We start from the raw sequence: 26,875 nt of genomic DNA on the forward strand, positions 1-26,875 counted from the left end.
ATTATTCGTGTGATTTTTGTTCAATAGAAAAATAATCTATTATCCGTCTGTTTTGTAATTGTATATAGACAAAGTTTTTTTGGGTGGATGTGGAAAATTTCATTAGAAGGAAAAGAAATGTTATAATTAAATTGAATAATTTTGATATATGTATGTATTGTTCCATTGAAAGTAATAATAATAATTTAACTTTTATTGTACAACTTTGTATTATTTTGGGAAAATTTCATATACACAGGAAGAAATGGTCAAGATCCAAGCCAATTACACATTTTTTTGGGATGTATTAATATGTAAATTCTGTATACTAAAGTTCGTTGGAAAATTAAGAAAAGAAGAAGAAAAAAAGGTTGCGTAACCTAATTAATATGTAAGTCTTCAGTGATTCTTTCATTGGCCAGCAGGCGTTGCACTCATTTGCCGACGTCTGCTTTAAACCAACCAGCTAAGCGTCCTGGCCGAGTGTGGCGTTACGTAATTAATATTCAAGAGATGGGCGGGGCGATGGGCGGGGCTTCGCGGTACCGGTGTGTTGGCAACCGGCGGTTCGTTTCGGTCTGAACGGCCGAGGAAACGGTGTCAGAAACACAAGATGGAGCGGGGATGAAATAACTCTTTATCACACAAGAGCAAACTGAGGAAAAACATCAGAGGAATACAGTAAGTAAACGATTTAATCGGAAATAAATATTCAGGAAATGCAGAGCGTTTTGTCTTTAGGCGCACAAAGGGTTAAATTCAGTTACTCAGCAAAATGTAGAAACTGCCTGGAGTTTCTTCAGTCTAATATGCGTGTAGTTAAAATCACATTTTCCAAGAAAAGTCTTTATATCATCGCTAGAGTCACTATAGAAAAAAATAGAAAACATTTAAACGCTCGAAGTTTCGTTTATAACAGTGTAAAAGTAATCTTGATGTTTGAAAACAAACAAACTCCGTTTTAATTCACAATTAGTAAGTTAATTTTCCGCTCGGACAAACATTAAGAAATCTCAAATATTCTAGAATGGATATTTGTGATGAGATTTAATGTACCTTGTGTTTATGTTTGTGAGGGAATTATGTAAATAAAGCTGCAGGAGCTCCGCGCATGCGCACATCATTACACTTCCGGGCTTTTAAAGTTGAAGGAGATGTTCTGAGTGATTAAGTAGCCTACATAATCACGCCATCCAAGATAGGCAAATTATGACAACTTTCATTTGTATTAACTAATATTGTAACATTACATCAGGAGTTTCAGACTTTACAGACTTGGAGAACATAATATATAAAAGCTTGATTCTGTTAGTAACGCGTTATAATAACTTTCACTAAGAACATGATCAACATTACTACAATATATAATGCTTAACAGTGCTTTAGTAGAAAATAGATAAAATATTATTAACCCTTTCATGCATGAATTGACAATCTCTGGGAGGAGTTTTCCCCCTGTGTTTTTATTGCTGTTTTATTGAAAAACAATATTTGAACTTTTTTTTTTTTAACCCATTTTTCAAAGAGATTTTCAGATGTCAACTTGAGTGGACGTATGCGTTTTAGTTTTTAACTGAAGAGATACTGTATTAAACATAATATAGTAATAACAAAGTAATACTGTACTTAAATAATAAATGAATAAAATGATATAAAATCATGTGAAAACTATAAAATATATACAAAAATATAGCCTAATACAGCTTCAATTATTGATAATGCAATTGAGTTTGTTCCCGTTTGACCAGCAGACAGAGAAGAACTTCATTCAAGTAGAACTTTGCATGTCTTTGATATCAGAACACGAGGACATGATTCCATCAAAGATCTTTACAACCGGTGAAGGTACAACTCTGTGGAAACCCAACTCAGACTATGTAGAAAACGCTCATGCTCCCTCCAGTCTACCAGAGTACGTCGATTTACCAATATTAGCTGATCATTCTGATTGTTCAAAAACAACACATTTCTACCGAAGCTCTCTGAGAAAACCTCAGACTGAAATCTGCATTGATCTATTGATGTTTTCAGACTGTGGAAAAACTAGCAATCAGGTGTTTTCAATCTCATCTGAAAAGAGCCGTGTCGTGGGTAACATGCACTACGTAATCAAATCACAATAACGAGTAAAGTAACGCATCACAAGTAACATGCACTACGTAAACAGATTACTTTTGATGTAACAAGTAACGCATCACAACATGCACTACGTAATCAGATTACTTTTGATGTAACGAGTAAAGTAACGCAGCACAAGTAACATGCACTACGTAATCTGATCACTTTTGATGTAACGAGTAAAGTAACACATCACAAGTAACATGCACTACGTAAACAGATTACTTTTGATGTAACAAGTAACGCATCACAACATGCACTACGTAATCAGATTACTTTTGATGTAACGAGTAACGCATCACAAGTAACATGCACTACGTGATCAGATCACTTTTGATGTAACGAGTAACGCATCACAAGTAACATGCACTACGTAATCTGATCACTTTTGATGTAACAAGTAACGCATCACAAGTAACATGCACTACGTAATCAGATTACTTTTGATGTAACGAGTAACGCATGACAAGTAACGCACTACGTAATCAGATTACTTTTGATGTAACGAGTAAAGTAACGCATCACAAGTAACATGCACTACGTAATCAGATTACTTTTGATGTAACGAGTAACGCATCACAAGTAACATGCACTACGTAATCAGATTACTTTTGATGTAACGAGTAACGCATCACAAGTAACATGCACTACGTAATCAGATTACTTTTGATGTAACGAGTAACGCATCACAAGTAACATGCACTACGTAATCAGATTACTTTTGATGTAACGAGTAACGCATGACAAGTAACGCACTACGTAATCAGATTACTTTTGATGTAACGAGTAAAGTAACGCATCACAAGTAACATGCACTACGTAATCTGATTACTTTTGATGTAACAAGTAACGCATCACAAGTAACATGCACTACGTAATCTGATTAATTTTGATGTGACAAGTAACGCATCACAAGTAACATGCACTACGTAATCTGATCACTTTTGATGTGACAAGTAACGCATCACAAGTAACATGCACTACGTAATCTGATTACTTTTGATGTAACAAGTAACGCATCACAAGTAACATGCACTACGTAATCAGATTACTTTTGATGTAACAAGTAACGCATCACAAGTAACATGCACTACGTAATCAGATTACTTTTGATGTAACAAGTAACGCATCACAAGTAACATGCACTACGTAATCAGATTACTTTTGATGTAACGAGTAACGCATCACAAGTAACATGCACTACGTAATCTGATTAATTTTGATGTAACGAGTAACGCATCACAAGTAACGCACTACGTAATCAGATTACTTTTGATGTAACAAGTAACGCATCACAAGTAACATGCACTACGTAATCAAATCACTTTTGATGTAACAAGTAACGCATCACAAGTAACATGCACTACGTAATCAAATCACTTTTGATGTAACAAGTAACGCATCACAAGTAACATGCACTACGTAATCTGATTAATTTTGATGTAACGAGTAACGCATCACAAGTAACGCACTACGTAATCAGATTACTTTTGATGTAACGAGTAACGCATCACAAGTAACGCACTACGTAATCAGATTACTTTTGATGTAACGAGTAACGCATCACAAGTAACGCACTACGTAATCAGATTACTTTTGATGTAACAAGTAACGCATCACAAGTAACATGCACTACGTAATCTGATCACTTTTGATGTAACAAGTAACGCATCACAAGTAACATGCACTACGTAATCAGATTACTTTTGATGTAACAAGTAACGCATCACAAGTAACATGCACTACGTAATCAAATCACTTTTGATGTAACGAGTAACGCATCACAAGTAACATGCACTACGTAATCAGATTACTTTTGATGTAACAAGTAACGCATCACAAGTAACATGCACTACGTAATCTGATCACTTTTGATGTAACAAGTAACGCATCACAAGTAACATGCACTACGTAATCAAATCACTTTTGATGTGACAAGTAAAGTAACGAATCACATGTAGGCCTACATTACAAAATCACATTACTCACACACATTTTACATATACATATATATATGTATATGTATGTATTGTAGTATAGTGTATGTAATAAAACAAAGTGTTACCTGAATTTTATCAACTAGAATGTTATTACTATAGTTTTATAGTTGAACTGATTTGATTGGTTCTGTGAGTGATCCGATACAGAGAGAACTTTGTTCAATCTGGTTTTCAATCATTTGCTAAACAAATCAGGGTTTTTCATTTGACCTTTCATCTCACTTGACCTCAGATGATCTACACACCATTAGTGAGATCGCAAAAACAGTCTGTACAAATCATTATTAGACCGAGTCTTTAATCCGCGGGGCGTTCCTGAGAACAAAAGAACTCAATAAATAAATCAGGTTTCACATTTCTGAAGGTATTACAGGTTTAGAGAACAGCTGTGGTCTTGGATCTGAAGAATGAGGTGTTCTATAGGGTTTACAGCCGTAATCTCTGCCACAGAAGTGCAGTTCAGCATTGTGCGGTGTGAAGGTTAATGTGTGCTTCAGTAGGTAAGGGTTCAGTGTTTGCTTCGTCACTGTTGCTCGGCTCACTGATCTCAGATGAGCGCTGAGAGACTGATAATAAAGACACAAGAGACTGAGAGACACAGACATGAGAGGCAGAAAGAGAGGTAGAGAGTCATTCAATCCTCTTCAGCAGTGCTTTTTATTTATTACTATTTACCAGTGATCGAGTAATTTTATATTTTACATACAGCTGGGTTCAGAAATCTGCTAGTGAAAATACTTCTGATTTGCATGTTTTTTGCATGTTTTGTTTTTTAAAGATAATGATTGGACGGCTTCTAAAGTGATTTATTTAGTAGGAAACTCTTTTTTTTTGGGTCGGGTGATTGAGTAATTTTATATTTTACATACAGCTGGGTCCAAAAGTGTGATTTATTTACTAAGAAACTTTTTTATTTTTTTGGGAATGATTGAGTGGTTTTTTTATTTTACATGCAGCTGGGTTCAAACATCTGCAAGTGAAAATACTTGTTTTGCATGTTTGTTTTTTTTGTATTGTTTGTTTTTACAGATAATGATTGGCATAAATGTTTGAGAGAAATATGAATGTCATGCCAGTGATCACACGAGGAGTAAGTGATCACATGACACAGTGATTGTGTGAACGCGTTTCTGTTACAGCTGAAGCTTGTTTTCTGATGCCGAGGGTCATGTGATGTTGCTTGGTGTGTAATAACTCAGCGAAGCGTGTAGAAATGACTCCGACGGGTCGTTAAACAGCGTGCTTAGTGCTGAACTCCCTCGTGTCATCATTACAGTGATGTTTGCTGTTGTTTCAGTGCTCAGCGTTCATGGGAAAACATGCAAAAAGGTCATCTTATTACTTAATGAGCTCAGGCGTGTGTGTGTGTGTGTGTGTGTGTGTGTGTGCACCTGATTTTCATCATTTTATGGACGCGCAAAATATTTATTTTAGGCTATATATTTAAAGATCGACAAACGAAAAGAGATCAAGTGCAATAAAATAAACACTTTTTGGATGTTTTATAAAAGTGAAATAGACTGAAACTGATGAGTGTTTTTGTCTTGCATGAATTCTGAGATTTACAAACTCAAACTTTCCGATGTGAAATGACGCTGTTTCTCTTCTCCGTGTCAGCAGGGAGCCGTGACTCAGTGCGGGGTCCCGTTCCCGGCGACTCCATGTTCTCCTCCGTCACCAGCTCCGTCTCCGACCCCCGCTTCCGGTTCCGATGGCGAGCCATCACTGTGGCGACTCTGCTAGCGGCGGGCGTCCTCCTGTACCGGCACCAGAACGCATCCGGTTCCTCCGAGACCCGGTCCGAGAGCCAGCACTCGTGGCGTTCCAGCCGGGACGTGTCCGGCGTGATGGAGACCCAGTCGCGTTACAACGACACGTATCCGCTCAGTCCTCCAGAACACACGGCTAGCGGGATCCGGTACCGGATCGGAGTGATCGCGGACCTGGACACGGACTCGCGCAGACAGAAGGACAACACGTGGTTCAGTCTCCTGAAGCGAGGACATCTACTGGTGTCCGAGAGCGGGGACAGTGTGTCGGTGAACTGGGATTCGGACCCGCTGGTTCTGGACTCTCACCTGTCGGAGAAGGGTCGGGGAATGGAGCTGTCCGAGCTGGTGGCGTTTAACGGGCACCTGTACAGCGTGGATGACCGGACCGGGGTCGTGTACCGGATCGAGGGGAACCGAGCCGTGCCGTGGGTCATCCTGACTGATGGAGACGGGAGTGTTTCTAAAGGTAAAGGTGGTTCTGTCACACTTCCTCAGATCAGAAGGCTGTGATCATGTGATTCAAAAATACAGTAAAACAGTGAAATATTATTATATTTGTTTACATTCGTTCACATTATTTATATGTTTTCTATGTGAATATACAGTAAAGTGTAATTTATTCCTGTGATCAAAGCTGAATGTTCAGCATCATTACTCCAGTCTTCAGTGTCACATGATCCTCCAGAAATCACTCTTATGAGGATTTGATGCTCAAGACACATTTATGATTATTATCAGTGTTGAAAACGGTTATTTACATTTTTATTTCAGGATTCTTTGATGAATTGAAAGTCCAAAAGAACAGCGTTTATCTGAAATAGTATTTTTAATCACATAAACGCAGCCTTGGAGCAGAAGAGACTCTTTTAAAAACATTACACCGATCCGAAACTTGGTAATGGTAGTGTAAGTCCTATGATCTTCTCAGATACACGAGGACTGAATCAGCTAGACGCGCATTCTCACTGTCTTGCTCAGAAGTATGACCCTTTGACCTGGTCTGTGACCTTTGACCCCTGCCTGCAGGTTTTAAAGCGGAGTGGATGGCGGTGAAGGACGAGCGGCTGTATGTGGGGGGTCTGGGGAAGGAGTGGACGACCGTCAGCGGAGAGTTCGTCAATAACGACCCCGAGTGGGTTAAGGTGGTCGGCTTTAATGGTGACGTGGAGCACGAGAACTGGGTGCCGAGGTATAACGCCCTGAAGAGGGCAGCAGAGATCACACCACCCGGTGAGTGGACACACACACACACACACACACACAGACACACACACACACACACACTCACTAACCCTACCCCTAAACCTACCCAACACACACACACACACACACACACACACACACACACACACACTAACCCTACCCCTACCCAACACACACACACACACACACACACACACACACACACACACACACACACACACACACACACACTAACCCTACCCCTAAACCTACCCAACACACACACACACACACACACACACACACACACACACACACACACACACTAACCCTACCCCTAAACCTACCCAACACACACACACACACACACACACACTAACCCTACCCCTAAACCTACACACACACTTACGCACACACACACACTCACACTCACTAACCCGACCCCTAAACCTACCCAACACACACACACACACACACACACACACACACACACACACACACACACACACACACACACACACTAACCCGACCCCTAAACATACCCAACACACACACACACACACACACACACACACACACACACACTAACCCTACCCCTAAACCTACACACACACTTACGCACACACACACACACACTCACACTCACTAACCCGACCCCTAAACCTACCCAACACACACACACACACACACACACTAACCCGACCCCTAAACCTACCCATCACTCATTCACACACACAAACAGTATATTAAATATATATACACGGCATCTTATATATATTATTTACTAACTTATAATATATCTAATATATATTATATATTATAGTATGTTATTTTGTATATTATATACTGTAATGTGTGTGTATATATATATATATATATATAGAGTATATAATCTTGTTATATACTGTCTTGTGTATAATATCTTATATATTATTATACAATTATTTTATATATAATATATACTGTCTTATATAACTTATAATATATGTGTGTGTGTGTATATATATATATATATAGAGAGAGAGTGTATACTCTGATGTTGTACAGTATGGTGATGTATATACTCTGATATCTGTTGTGTTGTGCAGGTTATCTGATCCACGAGTCTGGCGTGTGGAGCGAGCGTCTCCAGCGCTGGTTCTTCCTCCCGCGCCGCGCCAGCGCCGAACGCTACGATGAAACGTCGGACGAGCGCCGCGGCACGAACCTGATCCTGCGCTGCTCGCGCGACTTCAGCCAGATCTCAGCGTCTCGCGTCGGCCCGCTCAAGCCCACGCTCGGCTTCTCCTCCTTCAGGTTCATCCCGGACACCGACGACCAGATCATACTAGCGCTCAAATCCCAGGAGGACGCGGGGCGGATCGCTAGCTACATCACGGCCTTCACGCTGGACGGCCGGATCCTGATGCCCGACACCAAGATCGGGGACGTCAAGTATGAAGGTCTGGAGTTCATATAGGCTGCGTTTACACTAAATACAGGAAACACCCCATCTCTCGCTCGCATCTGACTCTGATCGGGTGTTTGCACACGCCTAAACACTAACATCTGACTTTCTGAGTTTCCCAAAAGCATCGTTAGCCAAATATGGTCGCAAGTTCCGTCGTTATCATCACGAACGTTTGCAAACAGCATGGCAGAGTTGTGTGTTTGGAACGACAGGTCTCCACCTGATGTAAACTGATGTACACGCAGAGATCGGACTCCAGTCTAAAGTGAATGTAAACCGGCGGGACAGAACATCGGATGTAGAGATGGATGTGTGCTCTAAGACTCGCAGTGATCATCAACACAAGCTCACAGGACACACACACACACACACACACGTTTATAGACACAGAACATTGTGCAGGAGACGTCTCCACAGAAGCTCAGGCACTGAAGGGAAACATGCAATAATAGAGAGGATCTCTAACCGAACTCTAGAAATGTGTGCATCCAAATATTCTAATGACAATAAATGCCTTTATTACAAACTACACAACCTCAAAAGCTATTTTACTGGCAACATTTCACAATAAGGCCTCATTTGTTGACATTACTTAATGCATTAGCTACTGTATATATGCAATATATATGTACAGTACAGGTCAAAAGTTTGGAAACATTACGTTTTTTTATATTTTTGAAAGAAGTCTCTAATGCTTATCAAGGCTGCGTTTATTTGATCAAAAATACAGAAAAAAAACAGTAATATTGTGAAATATTATTACAACTTAAAATAATAGTTTTCTATGTGAATATATAGTAAAGTGTAATTTATTCCTGTGATCAAAGCTGAATGTTCAGCATCATTACTCCAGTCTTCAGTGTCACATGATCCTTCAGAAATCACTCTAATATGAGGATTTATTATGAGTGTTGGAAACAGTTCTGCTGCCTCATATATTTGATGAATAAAAGGTTAAAAAGAACTGCATTTATTCAAAATAAAAAAAATACTTTCTAATAATATAAATCTTCTTTACTATCACTTTTGATCAATTTAACACATCCTTGCTGAATAAAAGTATTGATTTATTTCAAAAAAAAAAAAAAAAAAAAATGACTGACCAGTCGTGTATATTGTTGGTACAAAACATTTCTATTTTTAAAACATTTGCCTTTTTTTTTTTTTTTTTTACTTTTTAGTAATGTGTCCAAACTTTTGACCTGTACTGTACACTTTTAAAGCATTTATTAGTCTTTAAGGTTAGTCAAATATAATTGTTCATGTTAGTGCATTTACTAATACAACTTTTGTAAATGTATTAGTAAATGTTGAAATTAACATAATAAAAGCTGTTCACTGTTAGTTCTAATGTAATTAACTAATGTTAACAGATGAAAGCGTATTGTGTTTTATTTGTTATTCGTTGCTGGCTTTAGTGTTTTTTATTTTTATTGTAAGAACTACACTGGACATGTTTATATGATACGTCTTTGATTATGGCATTAATTAAAAGATTATGTTGAGACATATTAAAATGAATATGCAAATAAAGATTTATTATTAATTTGAGAATGTTTGATTTCTTTAAGGTGTGTCTTCCTGCAATACAGAACTGATTCATAATGTTATTAATTTATCACGCATATTAATGACTTTTATACAGATTTTCAAAACATTTTACAATAAGGTCTCATTTGCTAACATCAGTTAATTAATGCATTAGCTATATGCAAAATATTTGCATACTTTTATTCATCATTAAGGGTAGTCAAATATAATTGTTCATGTTAGTGCATTTACTAATACAACTTTTGATTTAAAAATGTATTAGTAAATGTTGAAATGAACATAATAAAAGCTGTTCACTGTTAGTTCTAATGTAATTAACTAATGTTAACAGATGAAAGCATATTGTGTTTTATTTGTTATTCGTTGCTGGCTTTAGTGTTTTTAATTTTTATTGTAAGAACTACACTGGACATGTTTATATGATACGTCTTTTATTATGGCATTAATTAAAAGATAATGGTGAGACATACATATTAAAATGAATATGCAAATAAAGATTTATTATTAATTTGAGACTGTTTGATTGTCCCTTCCTGCTATACAGAACTGATTCATAATGTTAATAATTTATTAATTTATCACTCATGTTAATGACTTTTATACAGATTTTCAAAACAATCAAGCAAACAAACACTTGTTGATTTGATCAAAGATCATAAATCATAAATGCACAGCCAGATGATCGTGTGATTGCATCAGAGTTTCGCTCCCATCATGACCAGGTTTGTGGGAAGCCCGTCGACTTTCAGCACCTGGAACACGTTCAGCGTCTTCAGGAAGTCCAACATTCGTCTGTCGTTAGATCTGAACTCGCTGAAAACCCCTTTAGAGCCTGAGACACACACACACACACACACACACACACACACACACACACACACACACACTAGTTACTAGGGCTGGGCAAAATTATTATTATTTTTTTTCTTCGATTAACCGCTTTAAAAATGTGGTCGATTCGATATTGATTCTCAAAAGCCACAAATCGATCTTTTTCACGTTTATTTCCGTAAACATTGAACATAAAATCTGATTAAACTATATGATTAAAAATCGTATTACTAGTCTTTTTTAATCTAATTTCTGTGCCTGAGAACTGTTAGACCCTGAAAAACCTTAAAAGCACTGATTAATTTCATATGTATCTTTGCTCCATTGTATTTATTTATTCGTGTTATTGCTTGTGGTCTAATTATTTGTTCTTTTTTTTATTTTATTTTATTGACTGTTTACTTGACTTTTTTTAATAATCTTTGAAATTTATATTAGTAGTAATTTGACTGGACCTAAAATTTTGGGTGTCATAACTTTATTTATTACAATACAAGGATAAATGGGTCAAAAACAAGTATTTTATTCCTTTATTACTTTCTTTGTGTTGGGGCCAGTGAAAATAGAACAACTGAAATCAGTGAATCGAATCGATAATCGAGATCGAATCGAATTGAGACCTTTTGAATCGGGATATCTGAATCGATACCCAGTTCATACTGTAAACAATAGCTGTTGGTTTAACTTAAAAAGTAAGTTACCTGGTTGCCTTAAAATTTTGAGTTCATTTAAATAAAAAATTTGAGTTAATACAAAGAAGGAGATTGGTTTAATCAACAGAATTAAGTTATCTGAACCACATTAATTATCTAAGTTGATCTGACAAAAGAAAAAACTTGTGATAAATCATGAAAATAATTTTTACCCTGTTTGCAGTCTAACCTTCCTCGTGGCAAACGGTTGCCTGATTTGCGTTGAGAGTGTGACGCTGTTCAGCCATTGGTCGAGTGTGAGTGTGACGCTGTTCAGCCATTGGTCGAGTGTGAGTGTGACGCTGTTCAGCCATTGGTCGAGTGCGAGTGTGACGCTGGTCAGCCATTGGTCGAGTGTGAGTGTGACGCTGGTCAGCCATTGGTCGAGTGCGTTGAGAGTGTGACGCTGGTCAGCCATTGGTCGAGTGTGAGTGTGACGCTGTTCAGCCATTGGTTGAGTGCGTTGAGAGTGTGACGCTGTTCAGCCATTGGTCGAGTGTGAGTGTGACGCTGTTCAGCCATTGGTCGAGTGCGAGTGTGACGCTGGTCAGCCATTGGTCGAGTGTGAGTGTGACGCTGTTCAGCCATTGGTTGAGTGCGTTGAGAGTGTGACGCTGTTCAGCCATTGGTCGAGTGTGAGTGTGACGCTGTTCAGCCATTGGTCGAGTGTGAGTGTGACGCTGTTCAGCCATTGGTCGAGTGCGAGTGTGACGCTGTTCAGCCATTGGTCGAGTGCGAGTGTGACGCTGGTCAGCCATTGGTCGAGTGTGAGTGTGACGCTGTTCAGCCATTGGTCGAGTGCGAGTGTGACGCTGGTCAGCCATTGGTCGAGTGTGAGTGTGACGCTGTTCAGCCATTGGTCGAGTGCGTTGAGAGTGTGACGCTGGTCAGCCATTGGTCGAGTGTGAGTGTGACGCTGTTCAGCCATTGGTTGAGTGCGTTGAGAGTGTGACGCTGTTCAGCCATTGGTCGAGTGTGAGTGTGACGCTGTTCAGCCATTGGTCGAGTGTGAGTGTGACGCTGTTCAGCCATTGGTCGAGTGCGAGTGTGACGCTGTTCAGCCATTGGTCGAGTGCGAGTGTGACGCTGGTCAGCCATTGGTCGAGTGTGAGTGTGACGCTGTTCAGCCATTGGTCGAGTGCGTTGAGAGTGTGACGCTGGTCAGCCATTGGTCGAGTGTGAGTGTGACGCTGTTCAGCCATTGGTCGAGTGCGTTGAGAGTGTGACGCTGTTCAGCCATTGGTCGAGTGTGAGTGTGACGCTGTTCAGCCATTGGTTGAGTGCGTTGAGAGTGTGACGCTGTTCAGCCATTGGTCGAGTGTGAGTGTGACGCTGTTCAGCCATTGGTCGAGTGCGTTGAGAGTGTGACGCTGTTCAGCCATTGGTCGAGTGTGAGTGTGACGCTGTTCAGCCATTGGTTGAGTGCGTTGAGAGTGTGACGCTGTTCAGCCATTGGTCGAGTGTGAGTGTGACGCTGTTCAGCCATTGGTCGAGTGCGTTGAGAGTGTGACGCTGTTCAGCCATTGGTCGAGTGTGAGTGTGACGCTGTTCAGCCATTGGTCGAGTGCGTTGAGAGTGTGACGCTGGTCAGCCATTGGTCGAGTGTGAGTGTGACGCTGGTCAGCCATTGGTCGAGTGTGAGTGTGACGCTGGTCAGCCATTGGTCGAGTGCGTTGAGAGTGTGACGCTGGTCAGCCATTGGTCGAGTGTGAGTGTGACGCTGGTCAGCCATTGGTCGAGTGTGAGTGTGACGCTGGTCAGCCATTGGTCGAGTGTGAGTGTGACGCTGGTCAGCCATTGGTCGAGTGCGTTGAGAGTGTGACGCTGTTCAGCCATTGGTCGAGTGCGTTGAGAGTGTGACGCTGTTCAGCCATTGGTCGAGTGCGTTGAGAGTGTGACGCTGTTCAGCCATTGGTCGAGTGCGTTGAGAGTGTGACGCTGTTCAGCCATTGGTCGAGTGCGTTGAGAGTGTGACGCTGTTCAGCCATTGGTCGAGTGCGTTGAGAGTGTGACGCTGGTCAGCCATTGGTCGAGTGTGAGTGTGACGCTGGTCAGCCATTGGTCGAGTGTGAGTGTGACGCTGGTCAGCCATTGGTCGGTCAGTTAAACTCACCGCTGTCTCTCAGCGCTGACAGCACCTGTAGAATCAGACGCTTCGCTGCGTTGTGATCGGGAACTTTCGAGTGGATCTGAAGAGTCATGACTGATGGGAAATCCTGCAGCATCGTCTCTGGATACTGGAGACATGAAAAACACACCGAGTTCAGGACATTAAACAGCATCTACTGGGCTTTTCCTCATCTTCATCTGTGTTTAGTGTGTAATGTTGGTGTTCGATCATGAAAAGCTCCAGTTCTTCTCTATATCAGTGTCAGTGTTTCTGAACTCCTGAAACGCCTCCATTAGTTTCTTCCGGGAACGAACACGTCACAATATTCCTCATTATAATAATTAATGCGCAGAATAAAGGGGCGGGGTCTGGTTGAGTTAGTTAGTAGTGTGTTAAACTGGCGGTTATGGTAAGAAGGGGCGGAGCATTTCCCAAACACACTCGAATCGCTCGACCAATCAGAGCACAGTGTGCTTTCCAGGAGGAGGGGCTTCATAGAGACAGGAAGTAAACAGAGCGTTACTGACAGACTGGGAAGAGAGGAGCCGCAACAATGGAGAATATGAGGAGAATAATCAACATTCAAGTTCTAGCAGAGCCTGAAAACAACATCAAGACTGTAAAAGGAAACATTATAATCAATCTAGATGTCATTTCCATACCTGAGCTTTAGTCATGGCGGTCTTAGCATCACTGAGGGCGAACACGTAACCACAAACCCCAGAAGCATCATCCAGTATCAGACTGCAGTTCTGTGTCGGCGTCACGTGACCCTCCACCAGCCTGACGGAGAGACAGAGCTTTCATTACGCGCTCAGTGACTAAGCAACAAAAAACTCTATATTATGAATTAAGGCCAGACGAGTAATTTGTTGAGGTAAATTTGTAAAGAAAGACACACGCCTGCGCACATATATATTCAAACACTCATATCTATAGACTAAACACGTGATACACATGTGCGCCGTCAGCGTTCTCACAGATTCACGTTTTTCAAGTTTACACGGAGATGATCACATTTTTACAATTTTTTTCAACGCTAGCACATTGGATCCTGTTTCAGGGTGTGTGTTCTCGAGCTCCAAACACTGCTGTCATGCAAATGAATGGCCAGAACACATTAAAAGTTAATAACTAATGATCTTTACAACAGAAGTGAATCAATCAAACTAACTTTATCTGGACAATAACTTTATTCTAGATCTGCTGTAAAGCCTAAACACTCTCTGTTACTGTAATCTCCTGTTATCACTGTAAAGCTGCTGTGAAACTCTATATTGTTAAAGCGCTGTGTAAATGAAGGAGACTCGACTAATTGAACCAGACGAACTGGCATATTCTCACCGGTCGCCGACCAGCTCGACTTTCTGCTGCGTCTCCGTCTGCATCTCCTTAAAGATCTTCATCACCTCCGGCTGAACAACAAACAGAAGAATGTTGATAACCATTGACGTGCACTACCAGTCAAAAGTTAGGAATTATTATGATAATATAAATAAACTTTTAACATTTTTCAAACAAAATTCACACAGGTTTGGAATGGCATGCAGGTCAGTAAATGATGACAATGATGATTGTGTGTACTGTCCCTTTAAGAGCGCGTCACCTGATCTTTAGGAGTGCAGGGCCGAATGGTGTAAACACGTGTGGCGGGAGGACTGCGAAACAGATCCCGGTTCCCGTGTGACGGCAGCATCCTCTAAACATCACGAGGAACACAAACACCATCAGAAAAAGTCCAATCACAGGTCAAAGGTCAGTGTCATACAGAAGCGTACCTGGAATTCTCCAGATAAAGCGCCTCTGAAACCCCACGGCTCGGGATCGTCACTCAAAGCCAGTGCAGGATGAGGCGTTCGACCTCCTGCAGAAAAACAACAGCAGACGCTTCGTTACAGCTCAATCAGGACCCGTGTTGGGGAAAGTTACTTTATATGAAAAGTAATGCGTTACAATATTGTGTTACTCCCAAAAAAGTTACTACTTGCGTTACTTAGTTACTTTTTATGAAAAGTAATGCGTTACAATATTGTGTTACTCCCCAAAAAACTTACTACTTGCGTTACTTAGTTACTTTTTATGAAAAGTAATGCGTTACAATATTGTGTTTCTCCCCAAAAAAGTTACTACTTGCGTTACTTAGTTACTTTTTATGAAAAGTAATGCGTTACAATATTGTTACTCCCCAAAAAAGCTACTACTTGCATTACTTAGTTACTTTTTATGAAAAGTAATGCGTTACAATATTGTGTTACTCCCAAAAAAGTTACTACTTGCGTTACTTAGTTACTTTTTATGAAAAGTAATGCGTTACAATATTGTGTTTCTCCCCAAAAAAGTTACTACTTGCATTACTTAGTTACTTTTTATGAAAAGTAATGCGTTACAATATTGTGTTTCTCCCCAAAAAAGTTACTACTTGCATTACTTAGTTACTTTTTATGAAAAGTAATGCGTTACAATATTGTTACTCCCCAAAAAAGCTACTACTTGCATTACTTAGTTACTTTTTATGAAAAGTAATGCGTTACAATATTGTGTTACTCCCAAAAAAGTTACTACTTGCGTTACTTAGTTACTTTTTATGAAAAGTAATGCGTTACAATATTGTGTTTCTCCCCAAAAAAGTTACTACTTGCATTACTTAGTTACTTTTTATGAAAAGTAATGCGTTACAATATTGTGTTTCTCCCCAAAAAAGTTACTACTTGCGTTACTTAGTTACTTTTTATGAAAAGTAATGCGTTACAATATTGTTACTCCCCAAAAAAGCTACTACTTGCATTACTTAGTTACTTTTTATGAAAAGTAATGCGTTACAATATTGTGTTACTCCCAAAAAAGTTACTACTTGCGTTACTTAGTTACTTTTTATGAAAAGTAATGCGTTACAATATTGTGTTACTCCCAAAAAAAGTTACTACTTGCGTTACTTAGTTACTTTTTATGAAAAGTAATGCGTTACAATATTGTGTTACTCCCAAAAAAGTTACTACTTGCATTACTTAGTTACTTTTTATGAAAAGTAATGCGTTACAATATTGTGTTACTCCCCAAAAAGGTTACTACTTGCATTACTTAGTTACTTTTTATGAAAAGTAATGTTACAATATTGTGTTACTCCCAAAAAAGTTACTACTTGCATTACTTAGTTACTTTTTATGAAAAGTAATGCGTTACAATATTGTGTTTCTCCCCAAAAAGGTTACTACTTGCATTACTTAGTTACTTTTTATGAAAAGTAATGTTACAATATTGTGTTACTCCCAAAAAAGTTACTACTTGCGTCACTTAGTTACTTTTTATGAAAAGTAATGCATTACAATATTGTGTTACACCCCAAAAAAGCTACTACTTGCATTACTTAGTTACTTTTTATGAAAAGTAATGCGTTACAATATTGTGTTACTCCCAAAAAAGTTACTACTTGCGTTACTTAGTTACTTTTTATGAAAAGTAATTCATTACATGCGTTACTTAGTTACTTTTTATGAAAAGTAATGCGTTACAATATTGTGTTACTCCCAAAAAAGTTACTACTTGCATTACTTAGTTACTTTTTATGAAAAGTAATGCGTTACAATATTGTGTTACTCCCCAAAAAGGTTACTACTTGCATACTTAGTTACTTTTTATGAAAAGTAATGTTACAGTATTGTGTTACTCCCCAAAAAAGTTACTACTTGCGTTACTTAGTTACTTTTTATGAAAAGTAATGTTACAGTATTGTGTTACTCCCCAAAAAAGTTACTACTTGCATTACTTAGTTACTTTTTATGAAAAGTAATGCGTTACAATATTGTGTTACTCCCCAAAAAGGTTACTACTTGCATACTTAGTTACTTTTTATGAAAAGTAATGTTACAGTATTGTGTTACTCCCCAAAAAAGTTACTACTCGCATTACTTAGTTACTTTTTATGAAAAGTAATGCGTTACAATATTGTGTTACTCCCCAAAAAGGTTACTACTTGCATACTTAGTTACTTTTTATGAAAAGTAATGTTACAGTATTGTGTTACTCCCCAAAAAAGTTACTACTTGCATTACTTAGTTACTTTTTATGAAAAGTAATGCGTTACAATATTGTGTTACACCCCAAAAAGTTACTACTTGCGTCACTTAGTTACTTTTTATGAAAAGTAATGCATTACAATCAGAGGTGGACAGTAAGTAAGTACATTTACTTGAGTACTGTAGTTAAGTACACTTTTTGAGTATCTGTACTTGACTTGAGTATTATTTTTTCTGGAAACTTTTTACTTTTACTCCACTACATTTCTGTCAGGGTCCTTGAGTAGAAAGTAGTAACGTCAGTCGGGGGGGGGGGGGATTTTGGTTGGAAATAAAAGGGTTGACTGATGTTGGTTTCTGACGTCAACCCGATTATTAATTTTAAAGGTTGGGTTTGGTCTTCTGGCGACTGGCACCGATCACACACTCCGTCTCACGTACCCAGTGTTTTGACGTATGCTTTGGCCATGGTGACGCCACTCTTGATGTCACAGATGTAATTGTAAAGGTCATAGAGGATGATCCTATTGGGCACATTAGACAGTCTGTTGAACATCCGGACTACGGCGCCGCACATGTCGTCAAACTTCTCGGCTCTCCGTCGCCATTCTTCACCCTGCAACACATTTACATTTATACATTTGAAAGACACTTTTATCCAAAGCAACATTCATTGCATTCAATGTGTACATTTACATAGGACCAATCAGAAAGAAGCAGGGGGCGGGACAACTGTTGCAATCTTAAATACAGAATAGTCACATTTCAAGTCACAATTATTTATATAGCGCTTTTTACAAAACAATACAATATAATATAGAATATAGCTGCAAGGCCACGCCCACTTCAAACATTTTGGCGTCCCGTTGCGGACATGAATTGAAATTTCAACTTTTTTAAAAATTAATGATTGACAATCAGACTCCAGAGACTCTTTCTGCGCTGGTTTGGTCCCGATCGGGGAATTACGATTTCGAAAAATCCAAAATACTCGAAAATTTCGCTAGGGTGACGAATCAGAGTTCGTCTTGAGTGAAGGATTCCAACGATATAAAACACTTGAGCACGAACGGTTTAGGAGTTATGAGCACTTACATACTTTTCACCGCTGTAGCGCCACCATCAGGCCGATTCTAACAATTGCGATAGGGTTTCAGTGCTAAACGCTCGAACCCGTAATAAATACCAACAAGCCTGAATGTTAAAACATGTGTGTTGAGACTTCGGGATCATCATCATCATCATCATCACACCCTGACCTTCTCAGACTCGAGGTCCGACCGCAGCCAGTGCAGCTCCTGCAACATGACGAGGGCGGTGGGCCCGTGTTCGTACGGCAGATAGAAGAGCTCCGCTAGCAGCGTCAGGTCCGCTAGCGTCAGCGGCTCGGCCGTGTACAGCGGGTTGTCTTTGGGTCCCGGCTCATATCCGTCCGTCTGCATCGGCTCCTCTTCGTCTCGTTTAGAGCCGCGAGCGCCAGAGCCTGAACACAATCAGTGCACTGAGTCACATGTCATCTCAAAATGAAAGAAAACGTTTATTTAGCATTAAAGTCCCCCTGTAGTCAATCATCTTATCCCTTAAAACTCACCAAAATGACGTGTCAACGTTTTTTCATGTCCTAAAATATCTTGAATGTAACTCGACACCCTCGCCTCATTTAGTATGCGTGGTGCTATGAATATGCAAATGAGCCCCGCCTCCACTCACTCACTCAGCTCAGAGATCCACTGGTGGACGATCACACGTTGATCTGATTGGTTACAAGGTAGTTTGTGACGTCAGAAACACCAGCGATTTCAAAGTGTGTTTTTGAGACTGTCTTTGGTTCACTGCAGTTTTAAGGAGGAAATACTCAGCAATGCTGTCGACTTATGAACTTACACATGGTTTGAGTTAAAGCAGATTAAAAACACCACATAGACACATAAACTACATTAAAAGCTGGATTTACACCACAGGGGGACTTTAAGTGATGCGTTTTACGTCATCGGCACACTTTTGCTAACAAATAAATGTGAACTCTTCAGTCCAGGTAAAATGGAGAAGAGTAAACATCCTTTATTTGCATATACTACTGACAGTGACAATACAGAGCGGGTGGAAAATCGGCAAAGTTACCCTTCAATGAAATGTTGCCTCTGCAAAATAACTTTACATTTTATTTCAGTTAATGTATATTTATGTTGTTTTTAGTCTTAGTTGACGATAGCAACCCTGATGTTAGAGATCAAACTAGAGTTGTGTTTTTACCGTCAGGTTGATTGGCTCGACTGAACTCCACCAGCCAGTCAGTGAGTGCGAGCTGCAAAGCATCATGGGGGTTGTAGTCCGACCCGTCGTCTCCATCTGTGGAGCGATGACATCACAGCGACAGACATCAGCACACGAGGGGAAATGTAACGCTCTCGTACATTTCCACCATATAGACAAATCTCTTCCGTGGGACAAGCGTGCTAATTGGGTGTGTATTTTTTTTACGAAGATTGTGGTTTTATGGAGTTGAAAGGAAAACGTTCCTTTTTTATCAGTCTGTACTAGAAATTAGTGAAGTCTATTTATTTTATGTGTATGGTGTGTATGAATATTTTGCGTAATCTTTTAATGTATCGGGTTTTGGCGAAATGCTGGCTATGGAGTCCATTACAAATTTCCCTTATCAGGAACAAAGTATATTTCATGTATCATATTTCACGAGTCATCTTTACCCATAGGAACGTCTTTGTGAGCGTAGCTGGACTTGCACCATGTGGCCAGAGTGTGAATTGCAACGAAATTGGGCTCGAATTCACAGTTGGGGTTAGTGAGGACGCCTCTGAGTTTGGGGATGAGTTCTGTGGGCCGGTTCTTGAAGGGTCCGAGGAAGAGTCTCTGCGGGTCGTAGTCGTTGGCGTGGATGTTGTCCCAGATGACCGGGGGTCTCCTCAGAACGGCGGACACCTCGTCTATAGACGCCACACTGATGTCCTGCGACACCACCTTCGGCCCTGACACCGAGAAAACACACGTCATGCGTTAAACATTAGCTGATGAACCTTATTGTAAAGTGTTAGCAAATGTGAATAATGTGAATAAGAAAGTGTTGGTCACATAAAGCGTGATGATGTCACCTGTCCAGAGAACGTCGATCCCAGCGTGGAGTTTCTCTCCGACCGTCTTCAGATAGGCCGACAGCGGGACACTCGGCGAGCAGAACGCCGCGCAGTAATCTGCAATACACCACGAGTTTACCTTCTGCATTATGATCTGAGAATCATGGAAATATGCTATAATTCATACATCTGTTTTAGAGATAAAGATAATAGCTGTAACTGAACTGTGGAAATGTCCATATGTTTGCAGAGAGTCTATACATGTTTGGCCAATATCACGTGCAACAGTGTTATTTTAGTTTTATTCATATTTTGAATTAGCTTTAATTTTTATATTTTTAGTTTTCATGTTAATTTAGGTTAATTTTCTGTCAGTTGGCTATGTGCTTTTGTCATTTTAATGTGTACATATATATATATATATCTATATCTATATACAGTGCTATGCATAAGTTTAGACACCCATGCTAAAGTTGACTAAAAAGAGGAATAAAAAATCATCTTTTGGAAATTGAACTTAATGCCTTAATTTAAAAAATTAGGAAAAATCCAACCTTTAAGGACACCAATTTTCTTTGTGAATGAATAATGTATCGTAAATAAATAAATGTTCTTCCTTAAAATACAGGGTGCATAAGTTTGGACACCCCTATGTTAAATTCCCATAGAGGCAGGCAGATTTTTATTGTTAAGTATTTTTTTTTTTTTTTTTTTTAGGATACTATGCATCCTGATAAAGTTCCCTTGGCCTCTGGAATTAAAATAGCCCCACATCATCACATAGCCTTCACCATACCTAGAGATTGGCATGGAGTACTTTCCATAAGATCATCTCTCAATGCAAATCAAACCAGCTATTAGGCTAACTGAAATAAAACCATGCCAATCTCTAGGTATGGTGAAGGCTATGTGATGATGTGGGGCTATTTTAATTCCAGAGGCCAAGGGAACTTTATCAGGAAGCATAGTATCCTAAAAAAAAAAAAAAAAAAAATACTTAACAATAAAAATCTGCCTGCCTCTATGGGAATTTAACATAGGGGTGTCCAAACTTATGCACCCTGTATTTTAAGGAAGAACATTTATTTATTTACGATACATTATTCATTCACAAAGAAAATTGGTGTCCTTAAAGGTTGGATTTTTCCTCATTTTTTAAATTAAGGCATTAAGTTCAATTTCCAAAAGATGATTTTTTATTCCTCTTTTTAGTCAACTTTAGCATGGGTGTCTAAACTTATGCATAGCACTGTATATATATATATATATATATATATATATATATATATATATATATATAAAGTAGTGCTATTTATGTTTAATTTATTTTTGTTTTAGTTAAAGTATTATTTTAATTAGTTATAACATTTTGATTTTTTTATCATTTATTATATTTTTGCTATTTATGTTTATTTTATTTTCGTTTTAATTAGGTTTAGTATTTATTTTAATTTTTTATTTGTTATCATTTATTAATATTTTATTATTATAATTCATTTATTTATTCATTATTTTATTAAGTTAATTTTATTTATAATATTTATGATGGTGCTTTCCACTTATTATTTTAGTTTTTTGCCATGGCACCATTTCTAATGATCATTTAGTTTAAGTTTTTCAACTAATATTTATTTTATTTCAGCTTCATTTCAATGAACAGAAATGTTAATATATTAGTTAATGTTAATAGTTTTAGCTATAGTTTTAGTTAACGATAATAACCCTGATATGCGATATACTGCATTATAGGGTATTTATTTGACTTACGTTTATTTGATTTTAAATTATTATGTGTGTATGTTTGTATGTGTACGTTTAGTATGCAAATTTCCATTATGGGATAAACAAAGTTTTACCTTCCCTTAAATTTAGTTTTGTTTTTTTACCATCATTGAAATACTATTATAGTTTTTATTAATATTTTGAATTAGATTTTATATTTTGTTTTCATTTTAAATTAAGTTAATGTTTTAGTAATTTTGCTGTATTTTTTTAAATACCTACATAGTTTTTAATAATTTTTTTTATTTTAGATTATTTAGTTTTAGTTATTTTAGCACTTCAACTTAAACTAACCAAAAATGAGAAACGCTGCCTTGGTTTAGGGTTAGGGTAAATAAAGCTTAAATAAAAGTAAATGACTAGTGAATGAGGCTGTTCTATAGTGTTTTCTGTCAGTGAGCTGCAGTTGTGGTGAAGCGGCGCTGTACCGGTGGGGCAGAAGAGGAAGGTGTGCGGCTCGTCCAGGTGCAGGAACACCTCGTTGGTGACGGACACCTGAGCTTCAGCGAACGAGCTGAACGCTTCTTTATCAGAGGCACACATCTCAGTCTCGATGTCGTCAAACAGCAGCGCGAACGACCGGCAGCCGAACTCACACACCTGCCGGGACAAACACACTCACGTTATTAAACACAGATAATATAACTGATGTTCAAGTGCCCTGGAATTCAATTCTGAACTGAAACGAGTCGTCAGTAATTCAGTCTCACTTCCTGCTCATCCTGTAGGTTTGTAGCTAATTAGCATAATGCCAGCCTCTGGTCTTGATTGGCTGAGCAGCGTCTCTTAGCCCCGCCCTCAATCACTGTAGTGTATCTGAGACTGGAAGAGTTTGGTTCATGTTGTTCATGTGGAGAAGACGCTGTTTTCTGAGATTGATACGGTGAAACCCACGCCATCGTCACTGTTCGCATCACTGTGATCAAGAGCTGAGATTCAGATATGATAATGAGCATTTGGTTTCTGACCAATCAGAGCAGAGCAGCTCTCAGAGAGGCGGAGCTTAGAGAGACTGAATCTTCAAAGGAAGCGTTTCAGACACTGAGAGGAAAGAGCTGACGCTGCACTGGAGATTATGAGGAGATTAAAGTGTGTTTGACCTTGGATGAATGTGAACATTTTGAAGGAGACTTTAAATATGAGTCGATGTTTGCACCTGTCTCAGTTTCCTCTTGAGCGCCGCCACTTCTTTAGGGTTAGAGAAGGTGATGTCCAGCCCGGGTGATAAAGCGTAGATGAACTCGACGTTATGCTCTTTAGCAGCAGAGATCAGCGTCATGAGATGCTCTGTAAAACACAATCAGCGAGTTCATCTTCACATACGCCTGTCCTGATACAGTCACGCCTTTACAGGGCTGATAACTGAGCATTGCAATGTAAGCCGTGTGAATGAAAGCGTAGATTAAGAGTGTCATCCCTTTATTGCAGTGAACTTTTTTTCAGCATTGTGTCCAATTTGTAGATTGAAATTATTATTATTATTTTTTTGTCGATTTCCCATTCATTTCTGACCGAAGACCACAAGTGTGACTATTTTTTTTGTGACTATTTTTTTCTGTCAAAATGCCATTAAATTCACCAAGTTTCACACCATTCCGATGAAATATTTATTTAAAACAGTGATTTACACTTAAAAAATGGCACTTTATGACAGAAAGGTTGCCGACCCCTGGCGTAGACGATGTAAATGCACAGAATGCACATATTTTACTGGTTTTAAAGCTCGAGTTTCGCCGTCACCTGCTTCCTCCAGGGAATACAGATCTCTCCAGTACATCCTATGCTTGTAATCATCTTTCGGAGCGTATAGATACGCGTTCAAGCCCCACTTCTGCTCCCTGGGAAGATACACACATCATCACATGCACACAGGTGAGATAAATGAACTGATAACACATGATGACATCTGATAACAGTGCTTTATTCACCTCCTGAAGAGCTCTTTCCTCTGGCTCATAGTCCACGGCCTCCCATAAAACCCTGCAATACACAAAGGTCACATGATCACAGGCACGCCTCAATATACATTCAATCAAAATTACCACTAAATTCTAAAGAAATGCAGTTTTGTGTATTTATGACGTGTAATACTCTATAGTCGAGTCCGCTTTATTTACAATACTGAGTGTTTCAAAGCAGCTTTACTGAGATTACAGGAAAATAATGCAACAGAGTTTGTGTCTAGAAGAAAATAGAAAATAGTGTGACAGACAGTCCAGCTTAAGTCAGTTCAGTGGTGGTTCATTATTGTTGTAAAAAGTTTTTAATTTAGTTAATTTATATATATATAGCCGCTCTGCAGATCAATAATATTGTTGAATATTAAATTAAATTAATTATATTATTATAATTATATTAAACTATAAATGTTTTTTATAATGTATTTCTTTTATATGTCCTACATTATTATTATTATAATACAAGTGGTTCATTCTGGGTATTATTATCATCATTATTAGCGCTCCAGTAAATTTTTAAAAAACATTTCGCAGTATAAACGCATTAAGCTTAACATTAGTTATTTATATCATCAAGTTATTAGTGGCTCACCCTCGACCACTCCACTCAGGAAAATCTTGGATTTCTTGGACATGATTCCTGGTTTTGCAGCAGATCGATATGAGCTGATCAGTCAGAGATGTGACCCACATGCAGCTCTGTTTGTGCTCTTTGATGGGTTTGAACTCGCTCGACGATCTTTCTGGATCTGCTGACACACACTCAGCTGTTTGGATTGATGTTTATGTTTATAATCTCTCCGCTTCCTTATTGTACGCGTGGTCACACGTTCGCGCATGCGCGGTTTCTCAGCTGTCAAATAAACCCCGCCCACATGTGCGTAGCCCCGCCCTCCCGCGAGCCCGCTTTCTGCCCAACTCTACAGCAGTTTAAGGTATTCCACACAAATAAACGATAAATATGTCGATAAAAGCAATAGTGAATCAAGATATATGAAATATTTGCTTTTAGAAATGCTTGTAAATGGCAAACTTAAGTAAAAATAAAGGTGAATTGAAATCATCCATCTGCTTTAGCTTGAGATGTTCGTTTTCCTCAGGCGCCTCACAAACTACAATGAAAAACTGTCCATTTGTTCAGAAAATATATGTATTCCTGTTTTTCATGGAATGTTCCAAACTAAACATGTTTTCTGTGAATATTGTTTTAATTGGTAATTTATTTTACAGGTTTTGCCGGTTCGTTAATGACGCCCGTCAGCACGTGACATCAATTTAGCGGGAAAACAGGACAAACGTCAGTAAGTGGATATTTGATGAATTCTGTTGTTTAGTGTTATTGTTTTCTTCAATTTGCCCAAATCTGCAATGTTTGACAAAATTATCTGTTCAAATGCTGGACCTTTTATCTTAATTTTCCTCTTCAAGACTTTTTGGTGATTTTTTTTAATGGATGTATGAAGTCCGTTCTCCTCAAATACACGTAGAGCCCAGTATTAATAAATAAAATAATTGTAAATAATTATTAATAAAAAAGTTAGTTATTTCAATGCATAACTTCAAATTAAACTTTTTTTTTTAGCATGTTGAACATTTTCTAGTTAGTTTATGTATCTTAGATTCATTATAGTTGTCATGCCTGTGGTAAAACATACCTGTACAATTACCTTAACTAGTATAATTAATTTACCCCCTTCACTGTCATCGTTTGGCGCTCTTTTTTTCCATCACATATTTTAGTAATCATCATAATTAGCATTAGAAAACTCAAAATTCATCCTGTGAAAACCGTTTTGAAATCTGATATTGCTTAAAATCTTTTATCAGGCTCAGACTCAAGGTTCCATATTTGACGACTGTTCTGTCATAGAAGTGATATTGTGACAGAAATGTATTAATTTGTCTGAGGAGACCACATTAAATAAATTATCCCGGTGGCTATTTTTGGTATAGCGCCTAAAACAAAAACTCATAGGAACCTCAAATTTTGTGATATCAATTTCAAATTTGGAACACAACTTGTTTAGACATATGGCTTTGATTTTATATACGTTTTAGAGTAAAAATTATTTTATAAAATATATATTTTGTATTAAAATATTTTTTGTTTAGTACATTTGTTTTACAGAAAACTTATTTTTTATTTTATTTGCTTTCACTTCAGCAATAATCTGTCAGCAATAAAGTGTCTTTAAAAAGAGACCAACTTTAGGTATTTATTCCAAAGAATTCATGAATTACAACCATTTAAGTTTGGATAATGCATTTTCACGTCCATGCTCAACACGGGGGTGGCAGTAAAGGGGTTAATTTCCCAGCAGTCTCGCGTTATCTAGCGGTATTTT

At 38.4% G+C, this 26,875-nt stretch overlaps 2 protein-coding genes across 11 annotated transcripts; one reads left to right on the forward strand and one right to left on the reverse strand.

The window, feature by feature from the left end:
* The first annotated feature begins 498 nt into the window (after positions 1-498).
* cant1b (calcium activated nucleotidase 1b) lies at positions 499-9,688 on the forward strand. 9 transcript variants are annotated; one of them, XM_079856871.1, is made up of 5 exons: positions 519-660; positions 1,728-1,891; positions 5,718-6,335; positions 6,896-7,099; positions 8,140-9,688. In XM_079856871.1, exons 2-5 carry the CDS (start codon positions 1,870-1,872, stop codon positions 8,508-8,510), a joined length of 1,215 nt encoding a protein of 404 aa, XP_079712997.1. In that variant the 5' UTR covers positions 519-660; positions 1,728-1,869; the 3' UTR covers positions 8,511-9,688. The 9 variants fall into 9 exon arrangements, with proteins under 9 accessions (XP_079713001.1, XP_079713002.1, XP_079712997.1 ...); XM_079856869.1 differs by having other exon boundaries at positions 593-660; positions 1,731-1,824; positions 5,715-6,335; XM_079856868.1 differs by having other exon boundaries at positions 610-660; positions 1,728-1,824; positions 5,715-6,335.
* Positions 9,689-10,041: 353 nt separating this feature from the next.
* On the reverse strand, positions 10,042-25,373 carry ogal (O-GlcNAcase like). 2 transcript variants are annotated; one of them, XM_079856866.1, is made up of 16 exons: positions 25,123-25,373; positions 24,501-24,552; positions 24,313-24,410; positions 23,729-23,859; positions 23,001-23,172; positions 20,809-20,907; positions 20,407-20,685; positions 19,952-20,047; positions 18,958-19,181; positions 18,140-18,314; positions 15,464-15,549; positions 15,292-15,384; positions 15,030-15,100; positions 14,348-14,468; positions 13,689-13,812; positions 10,042-10,884 (listed from the first exon to the last, which is right to left on the reverse strand). In XM_079856866.1, the coding sequence occupies exons 1-16, from the start codon at positions 25,163-25,165 to the stop codon at positions 10,748-10,750; spliced, it is 2,001 nt and encodes a 666-aa protein (XP_079712992.1). In that variant the 5' UTR covers positions 25,166-25,373; the 3' UTR covers positions 10,042-10,747. The 2 variants fall into 2 exon arrangements, with proteins under 2 accessions (XP_079712992.1, XP_079712993.1); XM_079856867.1 differs by lacking the exon at positions 23,729-23,859 and having other exon boundaries at positions 25,123-25,210.
* Between the last annotated feature and the right edge of the window lie 1,502 nt (positions 25,374-26,875).

The sequence above is a fragment of the Squalius cephalus genome, assembly GCF_949319135.1.
Source record: "Squalius cephalus genome assembly, chromosome: 22".
Classification (NCBI taxonomy): Eukaryota; Metazoa; Chordata; class Actinopteri; order Cypriniformes; family Leuciscidae; genus Squalius; species Squalius cephalus.

Bases quoted from the DNA above. Each gene is read 5' to 3' on its own strand.
- cant1b (XM_079856869.1), top strand. From the start codon at position 1,764: ATGTCTTTGATATCAGAACACGAGGACATGATTCCATCAAAGATCTTT. The intron at 1,825-5,714 runs GTACAACTCTGT...TCTCCGTGTCAG, and splicing joins GATCTTTACAACCGGTGAAG to CAGGGAGCCGTGACTCAGTG. The intron at 7,100-8,139 runs GTGAGTGGACAC...TGTGTTGTGCAG, and splicing joins AGCAGAGATCACACCACCCG to GTTATCTGATCCACGAGTCT.
- ogal (XM_079856866.1), bottom strand. From the start codon at position 25,165: ATGTCCAAGAAATCCAAGATTTTCCTGAGTGGAGTGGTCGAGG. The intron at 24,411-24,500 runs GTGAATAAAGCA...GTATCTTCCCAG, and splicing joins AGGAAAGAGCTCTTCAGGAG to GGAGCAGAAGTGGGGCTTGA. The intron at 15,101-15,291 runs GTGACGCGCTCT...TTTGTTGTTCAG, and splicing joins CCTGCACTCCTAAAGATCAG to CCGGAGGTGATGAAGATCTT.